We start from the raw sequence: 12174 nt of genomic DNA, 5'->3' as shown, positions 1-12174 counted from the left end.
TCCATCACATCAGAGATGAGACAAGCTGGGACTTTCCTGTGCCTGAAACAAAGGGATTGTGTTAACCAGAACCTCGCCAGCAATGAGCAAGCATGAAAAATGGGGAGTCCTGCAGTGACAGAGAAGTTTCCCTCTGCATAAAACTCTTGCTGCTGGGCTGAAGGTGGAAGGAGATTTCCCACACCCTCAGCTTTACTCAAAAATACAATTTTGTGATTAAATTCCCGGTAGCTCTGTCCATTTAAATTCTGCAATTTTATGCCTTGTGGGAGGATCCTGGCTAAATCTAATCTTAATTCAGTAAATAAAATCCTAATCCCAGGCTGGCCGTTGCATCCAAAAAACAGCTCAGAGTGAAGGAAAGATGGGGAGAGAAACTCATGCGCGTGAGGGAGATGGACAAGCTTGGGGGCTGGAGGAGCTAGTGAGCAGATTCCTGAGTCAATCTGCATTTTCACCCCCACCTGCAGGATCTGAAAGGGGTGGGTGGGAGGGAGGAGAAGTCTGCTTTGCTTTTTATTCTAGTTAAAATCTTGAACTTTGTACATTTTATTTACAATCAATGTTACAGATGCTGCTAGTGAAAGGAAACACTATTAGAATTTGCATCACCCACATCACAGTATTTTCTGGACAACTGCCCCCCTCAGATGTTGTAGGGGAAAGTTTGAGTACGTCTCTATTCCATGCCGCACACCCACCCCGGAGAGAGAAGGGATCTGAAACTGGGCACAAACTTTCCTAGCCCAAGTCACCAGTTCTTAGTTCCTCATTGGATTCTATTGAGTTTCCCCAAACAACTGTTTTAAATAGGGAAGGATTCCTTGTTCTGAGGCAGTGGGGAAAGAACTAAACCTAGAACTTCCTCCTTGAGGAAAAGCCAGTCCTGTCTGTCCTCACACCTGCAGTAATGGATATGTAACTGAAAATATTTTTAAGTGAGATCCTCCTTTCCATAGCTGTCAGGAGCTTGTTGGAGGGTTCTACCATGCCTCTACAGTAAGCTGATCATGTGGAAATCTCTAAGCTTGCCATTAACAAAGGACAGCAGCAGGGTGGGAATTGGGTCCTAGCTGTGATATGAAGAAATTAATTTCAAACAAAGTGGTGAATGAGTTGGGAGTGTTCCCAGTTGTGATCTATGCAGCTTCACCGCTTCCACAACCAGGAGCCTCTGGTTTGATTTAAGATGTGAAAGGAAACAGCAGCTGGTTTTCCAGAGTAAGTTCAAAAGGAACCTGAATGGCCCGTGTCCCCTTACCTGTCCTTGTTCTCTGCCATGGGCTTAACAGGCAGCATGCTGATGTTCTTGGTGGGCCCCAATGCTGCCACCAGCTCGCTCTTCTGCACCAGGGCAGCTCTCAGCTGATCCCTGATTGCCTGGATCCGTTCCTCCAGCTCCCTGAGCTCCTTCTCTCTGGTGTCCCACTCCTCTGGCTGGGGCACCCTGCCATTCATGCAGTGCCACACGGGCACCTCCCTCTCCCGCGCTGGCTCAGAGGGCATCTGCTCCATGTTAAAATGCACCCGCTTGTCCTCTTTCCCAGCAGCCTTCCTGAGGTTATTCCAGCTTGGCTGGCTGGAATTTGGGGCTGGTGCCTCTTGGCTCTTCTGAATGTTGCACCTTCAGAGTGAAACAGGCAGAGGGTGAGTCGAGCCTTCAGGGCTGAGTCTACCATCCGAGGGCTCCCCCTCCATTGTCTGTGCCCTTCCTCAGAGAGAGGATGGCAACAGCTGGTCAAAGCTGGGTCTTTCCTCTAGAAGGGGTGATTGGCTGAGACTGTGCATTGGCTCCTCGTTTCTCCAAGCTGGACGCTCACACCCAAGACTCTTTGCTGGTGGCCAGCAAGGTTCCAGGGTAGGGCACCTTTCTCCCACCCAGCTACCCTAACACCCATGGGAAGGCACCGTGTGTTGGACCATTAGACAGCGGTTTGCACTGCCGCTTGGGGGCAGGAGCCCTCTGCTCTAAGCTACTGCTGCAGCTGGACAGCAGGAGCTATCGACCAGCGGTGAAGACTCAGGCTGGCAGCGGAAGTGGAACGGGGCTTTGCCCCCTGTCAGTACCTTTTCTCGAGTCTCAGCTTTTGGTTTTTCTGCTCCTCGAAGCCCATATTCAGTGCCCGGTGGATTTTCTATGATGCACAAGGAGGAGAGGAATCAGACCCGCAGGGGAAAGGCTGGGGGGATGTGAGGACAGGGCTTTGTCTTTTCAGTGTTAAAGAGTAACTTTGATTCAATGCCTTGCAGGGAGGCTTTATAGGGCTCCTGCAGAAGGGTGAATTAGAGTCTAATTAAGCCAGAGCTGGGGGTGGGTATGAGTCCCAACAGCTGCTCAGTATAGGCAGGGGCATAGGCTGGTTCTGCACTAGGGAAGAGGGCAGTGTGAGACGGGGGGGCAGAGGAGGGGGAATCTTTAGGACAATACTAATTGCAGAAGGCTCCCTTCAATGGCTTGGGCGGGGCCCTACGTTATGGAGGGGCAATGCTGTGTCCCACCAGGCGAGGTGGGAGAAAAGAAAGCTGCATAGGGGGGTTCAGGGGCTTGTAGGTCCTACGATAATACAAATAATTACTAGCAATAAATAGACCCCAGCACCACTGCTCTTGGGCCAGTGAAGCACCAGGGACCGTTCTCACCACTGCTAAGGAAGGGGCACCCTGAGAGAAGGGGCTGGTGGGGACCATCAGGCCCCTGTGGAGGCAGAAGGAGGCGGCTTCAAAACCCAGCCCAGTGGGGGACAGGCAGCGTAAGGGAAGCGGGGCCGGGGCTCCAGCTGCTCTCACCTGGCTGGTGTGTAGCCAGTAGTTGAATTTCTTCTTCCTCTTGATGCAGGGCAGGATGAGGCGGTAGAAGACATGCTCGCACAGAGAGGTGAGCAAGGAGCCACAGAGCCCGATGCACAGTAGCAGAAAGAGGCCAGAGAAGTGATAGATGCCCATCTGCAGTGTCTGGAAGGGAGAGGGGGAGGGGGGGATTAGCCTGGGCCCCACGACATCTCCTCCCTGCAGAGCCCACCGGGCCGCCCTCACCTCGGTGACACCTAAGACCCGCTTGCCGCAGGGCACCATCTTGTACCACTTGTCATGCAGCAGGTCCATGAAGCCGGCCGACTTGTAGCGGCTGATGAACTCGGAGAGGTTGGAGGACAGGGGCGAGTTCTGGGGGAGCCCGATTCCATAGCCTAGCGGGGGCGGGGAGAGAGAGACATGGAGAGAGAAGCACCATCATGGGGGTGAACTGGGAGCCAGCAGCCCCGGGCTCTATTCCCAGGCCTACTGTGTGACTTTGGGCACATCATGTGTCTTCTGTATTGAATGTACAGCACCGAGCGCAGCAGGACTCTGATCTCATCAGGGTCACAAGGTGCTACCTCAATACAAACAATGAATAAAAGCCCTGGGCTCCTGCCCCCTCTAGCCCCCACCACTGCAGCATCCGAGCCTCAGGAGGGCTTGTCACCCCATTGAAAGATGGAGGAACTTGGGCAAGGTAACAGCTGGGCTATGAACCTGGATCTCCCGAGTCCCATAACCCCCCAGTCAGCCTTTCTCAGGGCTCTCAAGCCACACTGCTCCCCTCGGTCTGCCAAGTGCCTGCAGCTACACAACCCAGTGTGGTTTATTGCAGGGTGGGTGAGCAGCTGCTTCCCCCCCTAAGGTAAGTTGTTCTCATCATAGGACAGCTTGCACCCCATTGCCATAAATCCATCTGGTCTCCCCAGGAGGAAAACCCACGAGCTTCGCCTCCTAGTGGCGGGGCAATTGGGAGCTCTCAGCAAAGAGGGCCCTGTGACACGCAGCAGCCTGCCTTTCCTTGCAGGGCCCTGCTGATGGGGCTGCCTTCGCTTCCCTGTTTCCCTTTCTAGTCGCAGCTTGGCAGGCGAGAGAATGGGGGCTTCATTGAACTTCCCTCTCGGCTCTGGGGCAACAGTCTGGTTAATGAGGAGAGATCAGCCAGCATCCCTACTGCACAGGGATGAGAGGAGGAGGAGGCTGTGCAGGAGATTAGCGGAGGTGGAAGGGATCAGGCATGGGGAGAGAAGAGGGCACGCAGCACCTGGAGGCTTTGCTCACTCTTAGCCAAACCAGGATCATGGTAGGCTGAACCATCATGCTCCAGGGCGCAGGGTCAGGAAGGATGATGAACCTCCTAGGCCACCAGACCAGATGGGCTACTGGGGTCTCCAGCAGCATGCCAGCTGTTGGGTAGCTGGCACACAGCTGGACTCAGGTGAGGGGCTGCAACACACCAGGGTTCCTCTGTGCTTTGCTAGCTCAAAAGACTCTTGCTCTGGCTGAGTGCCCCTCGGAGAGCCTGGTGAAGGGCGCCATGGAAGCACCCCTGCTGCAAGCAAAGCCTGTCTGCACTGCGGGGCCCTGTGACATGTAAGCTGTGGATTCACCAGGGATCAAAGCTCAGGTGTGCAAAAGCTCAGGTGGCAGGGGTGTGTGTGTGTGTGTGAGGGGGGGTGCCTCTCTGAATGAGACAATGGCTTTGTGCTGCTTTTGCAGGGGAGCACTCACCGCTGGCTGGAAGGCACTGGAGTCTACAGCCCCTCTGCCCTGGCCATGGGGTCAGTGTCATTTTAGTTCTGCTCTGGGTGGATCCGGCCACTAGACAAAGGAGCCTTTCCCCTCTAGGGCCCCAGTTCAGCTCCAGCTGTGACCAAAGCTCAGGAGCTGTCTGCAGTGGGGGGGCCCATAAGCAAAGTGAGCCGAGCAGATGGCAGCCAAGGCAGCACCCCCAGCTGAGTGGATCATACGGCTGGATTTCTCTCACCTCCAGGGAAAGGGGGGTACATGCAGGGAGCCTGCCAGCCCAGGCTGTGCCCAGCATCGGGCTAACCAGAGACCGGCCCCGCTCCAGGGCTGTCGGGCCGGCTCAAGAATCACACACACACAGCACAGCCACCTGCTGCAGGCTTTAACAGCCTCTCACCAAGATTATTTACACTGAGCCATTTTAACACAGAGATCAACACTGCACTGCACCCGCCCGTCGCCGACCGCTGTGGCCCAGGACCACGCAAGCAATGCCCCTTCTCCCAGGGCACCTGGGCACTCAGCAGCTCGGGCCCTAGGCAGGGGGCCAAGGGGCCCTGGCCCCAGGCAGCGGCTCACCTTCAATAGCAAACGGCTTCCCCACGGTGAGGAGCTTGCAGTCCGAGTCGATGGTGACCTCGTAATCCAGAAGGGACTTGTCCATGATGAATGCGTTGAGCTTGGGGGGCTCGGTCCTGGCAAAGGGAGCACAGGGGAGAGGCTGATTGGCTGGATTCGCCCTCCCTGTCCCCAAGAAGTGGCTGGCGGGTTCAGGGGTAAATAGCCACAAATTACAAAAGAGGCTAGTGCAGGTGTGCTGGCTGTGGGGGGAGCTCCAGCCCAGCCTCTCCCAGCAGGGGGCACTGTAGGAAGCGGGGCAGGGTACTGGCTGTGGGGGGAAGATCCCATCTACTCCAGCCCAGTCTCTCCCAGCAGGGGGCGCTGTAGGAAGTGGGGCAGGGTGTTGGCTGGTGGGGGGGAGCTCCCGCCTATTCCAGCCCAGCCTCTCCCAGCAGGGGGTGCTATAGGAAGCGGGGCAGGGTGCTGGCTGTCTGGGGAGCTCCTGCCTACTCCACCCCAGCCTCTCCCAGCAGGGGGCCCTGTAGGAAGCGGGGCAGAGGTACTGGCTGTGGGGGGAAGCTCCAGTCTACTCCAGCCCAGCCTCTCCCAGCAGGGGGCGCTGTAGGAAGCGGGGCAGGGTGCTGGCTGGTAGGGGGAAGCTCCCATCTACTCCAACCCAGCCTCTCCCAGCAGGGGCGCTGTAGGAAGCGGGGCAGAGGTAATGACTGTGGGGGGAGGTCCTGCCTACTCCACCCCAGCCTTTCCCAGCAGGGGGCGCTGTAGGAAGCGGGGCAGGGTACTGGCTGTGGGGGGAGCTCCCGTCTTCTCCAGCCCAGCCTCTCCCAGCAGGGGGCGCTATAGGAAGCGGGGCAGGGTGCTGGCTGTGGGGGAGCTCCCGTCTACTCCAGCCCAGCCTCTCCCAGCAGGGGCGCTGTAGGAAGCGGGGCAGAGGTACTGGCTGTGGGGGGAGGTCCTGCCTACTCCACCCCAGCCTCTCCCAGCAGGGGGCGCTGTAGGAAGCGGGGCAGGGTACTGGCTGTGGGGGAAGCTCCCATCTACTCCAGCCCAGCCTCTCCCAGCAGGGGTGCTGTAGGAAGCGGGGCAGAGGTACTGGCTGTGGGGGGAGGTCCTGCCTACTCCACCCAGCCTCTCCCAGCAGGGGGCGCTGTAGGAAGCAGGGCAGGGTGCTGGCTGTGGGGGGAGCTCCCGTCTACTCCAGCCCAGCCTCTCCCAGCAGGGGCGCTGTAGGAAGCGGGGCAGAGGTAATGACTGTGGGGGGAGGTCCTGCGTACTCCAGCCCAGCCTCTCCCAGCAGGGGGCGCTGTAGGAAGCAGGGCAGGGTGCTGGCTGTGGGGGGAGCTCCCGTCTACTCCACCCCAGCCTTTCCCAGCAGGGGGCGCTGTAGGAAGCGGGGCAGGGTACTGGCTGTGGGGGGAGGTCCTGCCTACTCCAGCCCAGCCTCTCCCAGCAGGGGGCGCTGTAGGAAGCAGGGCAGGGTGCTGGCAGTGGGGGGAGCTCCCGTCTACTCCAGCCCAGCCTCTCCCAGCAGGGGGCGCTATAGGAAGCGGGGCAGGGTGCTGGCTGTGGGGGGAGCTCCCGTCTACTCCAGCCCAGCATCTCCCAGCAGGGGCGTTGTAGGAAGCGGGGCAGGGTACTGGCTGTGGGGGGAAGCTCCCATCTACTCCAGCCCAGCATCTCCCAGCAGGGGCGCTGTAGGAAGCGGGGCAGGGTACTGGCTGTGGGGAGAGCTCCCGTCTACTCCAGCCCAGCATCTCCCAGCAGGGGGCGCTGTAGGAAGCGGGGCAGGGTACTGGCTGTGGGGAGAGCTCCCGTCTACTCCAGCCCAGCCTCTCCCAACATGGGGCGCTGTAGGAAGCAAGGCAGGGTGCTGGCTGTGGGGGGAGCTCCCACCTACTCCAGCCCAGGCTCTCCCAGCAGGGGCGCTGTAGGAAGCGGGGCAGAGGTACTGGCTCTGGGGGGAGGTCCTGCCTACTCCACCCCAGCCTCTCCCAGCAGGGGGCACTGTAGGAAGCAGGGCAGGGTACTGGCTGTGGGGGGAGGTCCTGCCTACTCCACCCCAGCCTCTCCCAGCAGGGGGGCGCTGTAGGAAGCAGGGCAGGGTGCTGGCTGTAGGGGGAGCTCCCACCTACTCCAGCCCAGCCTCTCCCAGCAGGGGGTGCTGCCAGGAAGCAGGGCAGGGTGCTGGCTGTAGGGGGAGCTCCCACCTACTCCAGCCCAGCCTCTCCCAGCAGGGGGTGCTGCCAGGAAGCAGGGCAGGGTGCTGGCTGTAGGGGGAGCTCCCGTCTACTCCAGCCCAGCCTCTCCCAGCAGGAGGCCCTGTAGGAAGCGGGGCAGAGGTACTGGCTGTGGGGGGAGGTCCTGCCTACTCCACCCCTGCCTCTGCCAGCAGGGGGCACTGTAGGAAGCAGGGCAGGGTACTGGCTGTAGGGGGAGGTCCTGCCTACTCCACCCCAGCCTCTCCCAGCAGGGGGCGCTATAGGAAGCGGGGCAGGGTGCTGGCTTTGGGGGGAGCTCCCGTCTACTCCAGCCCAGCCTCTCCCAGCAGGGGGCGCTGTAGGAAGCAGGGCAGGGTGCTGGCTATAGGGGGAGCTCCCGTCTACTCCAGCCCAGCCTATCCCAGCAGGGGGCGCTGTAGGAAGCAGGGCAGGGTGCTGGCTGTGGGGGGAGCTCCCGTCTACTCCAGCCCAGCCTCTCGCAGCAGGGGGCGCTGTAGGAAGCAGGGCAAAGGTACTGGCTGTGGGGGGAGCTCCCGTCTACTCCAGCCCAGCCTCTCCCAGCAGGGGGTGCTGTAGGAAGCGGGGCAGGGTGCTGGCTGTAGGGGGAGCTCCCATCTACTCCAGCCCAGCCTCTCCCAGCAGGGGGCGCTGTAGGAAGCGGGGAAGGGTGCTGGCTGTGGGGGGAATGTCCCGTCTCCTCCAGCCCAGCCTCTCCCAGCAGGGGGCGCTATAGGAAGCGGGGCAGAGTGCTGGATGTGGGGCGAGCTCCCGTCTACTCCAGCCCAGCCTCTCCCAGCAGGGGGCGCTGTAGGAAGCAGGGCAGGGTGCTGGCTGTAGGGGGAGCTCCCGTCTACTCCAGCCCAGCCTCTCCCAGCAGGGGGCGCTATAGGAAGCGGGGCAGGGTGCTGGATGTGGGGGGAGCTCCCGTCTACTCCAGCCCAGCCTCTCCCAGCAGGGGGCGCTATAGGAAGCGGGGCTGGGTGCTGGCTGTGTGGGGAGCTTACTCCAGCCCAGCCTCTCGCAGCAGGGGGTGCTGCCAGGAAGCAGGGCAGGGTACTGGCTGTGGGGGGATTTCCCGTCTACTCCAGCCCAGCCTCTCCCAGCAGGGTCGCTATAGGAAGCGGGGCAGGGTGCTGGCTTTGGGGGGAGCTCCCGTCTACTCCAGCCCAGCCTCTCCCAGCAGGGGGCGCTGTAGGAAGCAGGGCAGGGTGCTGGCTATAGGGGGAGCTCCCGTCTACTCCAGCCCAGCCTCTCCCAGCAGGGGGCGCTGTAGAAAGCAGGGCAGGGTGCTGGCTGTGGGGGGAGCTCCCGTCTACTCCAGCCCAGCCTCTCCCAGCAGGGGGCGCTATAGGAAGTGGGGCTGGGTGCTGGCTGTGTGGGGAGCTCCCGTCTACTCCAGCTCAGCCTCTCCCAGCAGGGGGCGCTGTAGGAAGCACGGCAGAGGTACTGGCTGTGGGGGGAGCTCCCGCCTACTCCAGCCCAGCCTCTCACAGCAGGGGGCGCTGTAGGAAGCAGGGCAGGGTGCTGGCTGTGGGGGGAGCTCCCGTCTACTCCAGCCCAGCCTCTCCCAGCAGGGGGCGCTATAGGAAGCGGGGCTGGGTGCTGGCTGTGTGGGGAGCTCCCGCCTACTCCAGCCCAGCCTCTCCCAGCAGGGGCGCTGTAGGAAGCGGGGCAGAGGTACTGGCTGTGGGGGGAGGTCCTGCCTACTCCACCCCAGCCTCTCTCAGCAGGGGGCACTGTAGGAAGCAGGGCAGGGTACTGGCTGTGGGGGGAGCTCCCGTCTACTCCAGCCCAGCCTCTCGCAGCAGGGGGCGCTGTAGGAAGCAGGGCAGAGGTACTGGCTGTGGGGGGAGCTCCCGTCTACTCCAGCCCAGCCTCTCCCAGCAGGGGGTGCTGTAGGAAGCGGGGCAGGGTGCTGGCTGTAGGGGGAGCTCCCGTCTACTCCAGCCCAGCCTCTCCCAGCAGGGGGCACTGTAGGAAGCGGGGAAGGGTGCTGGCTGTGGGGGGAATGTCCCGTCTACTCCAGCCCAGCCTCTCCCAGCAGGGGGCGCTATAGGAAGCGGGGCAGAGTGCTGGATGTGGGGCGAGCTCCCGTCTACTCCAGCCCAGCCTCTCCCAGCAGGGGGCGCTGTAGGAAGCAGGGCAGGGTGCTGGCTGTAGGGGGAGCTCCCGTCTACTCCAGCCCAGCCTCTCCCAGCAGGGGGTGCTGTAGGAAGCGGGGCAGGGTGCTGGCTGTAGGGGGAGCTCCCGTCTACTCCAGCCCAGCCTCTCCCAGCAGGGGGCGCTATAGGAAGCGGGGCAGGGTGCTGGATGTGGGGGGAGCTCCCCTCTACTCCAGCCCAGCCTCTCACAGCAGGGGGCGCTGTAGGAAGCAGGGCAGGGTGCTGGCTGTGGGGGGAGCTCCCGTCTACTCCAGCCCAGCCTCTCCCAGCAGGGGGCGCTATAGGAAGCGGGGCTGGGTGCTGGCTGTGTGGGGAGCTCCCGCCTACTCCAGCCCAGCCTCTCCCAGCAGGGGCGCTGTAGGAAGCGGGGCAGAGGTACTGGCTGTGGGGGGAGGTCCTGCCTACTCCACCCCAGCCTCTCTCAGCAGGGGGCACTGTAGGAAGCAGGGCAGGGTACTGGCTGTGGGGGGAGCTCCCGTCTACTCCAGCCCAGCCTCTCGCAGCAGGGGGCGCTGTAGGAAGCAGGGCAGAGGTACTGGCTGTGGGGGGAGCTCCCGTCTACTCCAGCCCAGCCTCTCCCAGCAGGGGGTGCTGTAGGAAGCGGGGCAGGGTGCTGGCTGTAGGGGGAGCTCCCGTCTACTCCAGCCCAGCCTCTCCCAGCAGGGGGCACTGTAGGAAGCGGGGAAGGGTGCTGGCTGTGGGGGGAATGTCCCGTCTACTCCAGCCCAGCCTCTCCCAGCAGGGGGCGCTATAGGAAGCGGGGCAGAGTGCTGGATGTGGGGCGAGCTCCCGTCTACTCCAGCCCAGCCTCTCCCAGCAGGGGGCGCTGTAGGAAGCAGGGCAGGGTGCTGGCTGTAGGGGGAGCTCCCGTCTACTCCAGCCCAGCCTCTCCCAGCAGGGGGTGCTGTAGGAAGCGGGGCAGGGTGCTGGCTGTAGGGGGAGCTCCCGTCTACTCCAGCCCAGCCTCTCCCAGCAGGGGGCGCTATAGGAAGCGGGGCAGGGTGCTGGATGTGGGGGGAGCTCCCCTCTACTCCAGCCCAGCCTCTCCCAGCAGGGGGCGCTATAGGAAGCGGGGCTGGGTGCTGGCTGTGTGGGGAGCTTACTCCAGCCCAGCCTCTCGCAGCAGGGGGTGCTGCCAGGAAGCAGGGCAGGGTACTGGCTGTGGGGGGATTTCCCGTCTACTCCAGCCCAGCCTCTCCCAGCAGGGTCGCTGTAGGAAGCGGGGCAGGGTGCTGGCTGTGGGGGGAGCTCCCGTCTACTCCAGCCCAGCCTCTCCCAGCAGGGGGCGCTGTAGGAAGCGGGGCAGAGGTACTGGCTGTGGGGGGAGCTCCCGCCTACTCCAGCCCAGCCCCAGCAGGGGGCGCTGTGGAGACTGGTGCAGCGCACTGAGGGGCGGTAGCCCAGAAACACACAGTTCCTTTCCCGCGCGGGCCAGTTCATGGCGAATGAGCCCGGGGCACACACCCGCCTTCCCCCGGGCGTTGAGCTTGCCCCTGCTGCTGCCCCCTTACTTGAGCATGGTGACCCCGGCGGGGGTGGTGGGGACGCTGTGGCGCCGCATGTACTCATGCATTTCGGGGAAGCTCTTCTTGATGTACTCCTCGGCGCTGCTCTCCCACACCGTGCCGAAGCGGAAGCCCTGCGAGGGGTGGTGCAGCTGCAAAGAGGACCAGGCGCGCGGCTTGCAAATACCAGCAGCAAGGCGGGTGAGCAGGGGAGGGAACCGGAGGGGTTGGGGGGTCAAAGCAGTGAACCCCACATGCCACGAAACGCGCTAGCCCCGAGCCCACCAGCCCTGCCCGTCTAACCTGGAGTCGCAGGCTGTACATGCCAGGCTCCATTTCCCACCACTCAGTGGCACCAAGTAAGATGTTTCTTGGGAGGGGGCATATGCCAGTCCCCCCACCCCCAGCCGGGGAGTCTCTCCTCTCTTAGCTACACCGCGTGGGAGCCAGCGCCAGCCGGAGTAGCTGTCTCGGGGGCCGCCCCTGCACTCTGCCATACAGGAATCAGACACGCCGGGAGCCAGGGGGCAGCACCATTTGGTCCAGCCGCCCCTCTGTCTGGACGGCCGGGCCAAATCTGAGCGGGGTTATAAGAGCGCAGCCACAGCGATGCTCCGGGCGGCTCTGGCATCAGCCGAACTGATTTAGTGTGGAACTATGAGCAAGTGCAAAACCCGGGGGGAACCGGTAGGGTTTGCCCCTCCTCTAGTTGGCATCACTGCTACCACTGGAATGCAGCCACCTCTGGGGTGGAGGTATTTCTCTGCAAACAGCAGCAGTTCAGGACAGGAGGTGAGGAAGCATGCTGCATCTAGCTTGAACTGCAGGGGAGAGGGATTTTAAGGGAGGCAGAATTACCCCAACTGGAATCTGGCCAGGACTCAGGGTGAACCCCCGCCCTAACTCTTAGGAAAAGGACTCTGGGGTCTTTGAGGTTGCAAGCAGACAGGACCTTGGATTTAAGTGCACCAGCACTGCAGGGCCAATGGCTCAGAGACGGCTCTGAGGGAAGAGCACCCCCTACTGAACCATCCACTGGATTTTACACCCCCTGCCCCTGTCGCTCCCAGAGGCAGCAGCAGCCGGGAGCCAGCTGGGAAAACGGGGTGTGGCGGGTGGCTCAACAGGCAAAGCTCCAGGCGACAGCCCAACACAACGATGGGT

General features: G+C 62.0%; 1 protein-coding gene across 5 annotated transcripts in view; it reads right to left on the bottom strand.

Annotated features, from left to right (window-relative positions):
- Positions 1-12174, bottom strand: part of GRIN3B (glutamate ionotropic receptor NMDA type subunit 3B) — a 43248-nt gene that overhangs the window by 16377 nt on the left and 14697 nt on the right. For 3 of the 5 annotated variants that reach the window (XM_084614455.1, XM_084614452.1, XM_084614454.1), the window contains exons 4-9: positions 11017-11162; positions 5125-5240; positions 3034-3185; positions 2788-2952; positions 2068-2135; positions 1262-1624 (exon numbers count right to left, since the gene is read on the bottom strand). In XM_084614455.1, coding sequence (XP_084470581.1) covers positions 1262-1624; positions 2068-2135; positions 2788-2952; positions 3034-3185; positions 5125-5240; positions 11017-11162 — 1010 coding nt within the window. Of the gene's footprint in view, positions 1-503; positions 1625-2067; positions 2136-2787; positions 2953-3033; positions 3186-5124; positions 5241-11016; positions 11163-12174 lie in introns of those variants that run through there. The other 2 variants (XM_084614453.1, XM_084614456.1) reach the window with 2 other exon arrangements.

This window comes from Lepidochelys olivacea (assembly GCF_965140295.1).
Source record: "Lepidochelys olivacea isolate rLepOli2 genome assembly, chromosome: 25".
In the NCBI taxonomy this organism is placed as follows: domain Eukaryota; kingdom Metazoa; phylum Chordata; order Testudines; family Cheloniidae; genus Lepidochelys; species Lepidochelys olivacea.
The sequence above is the reverse complement of the archived record's forward strand: the minus strand, read 5'-3'. Positions and strand labels throughout refer to the sequence as shown.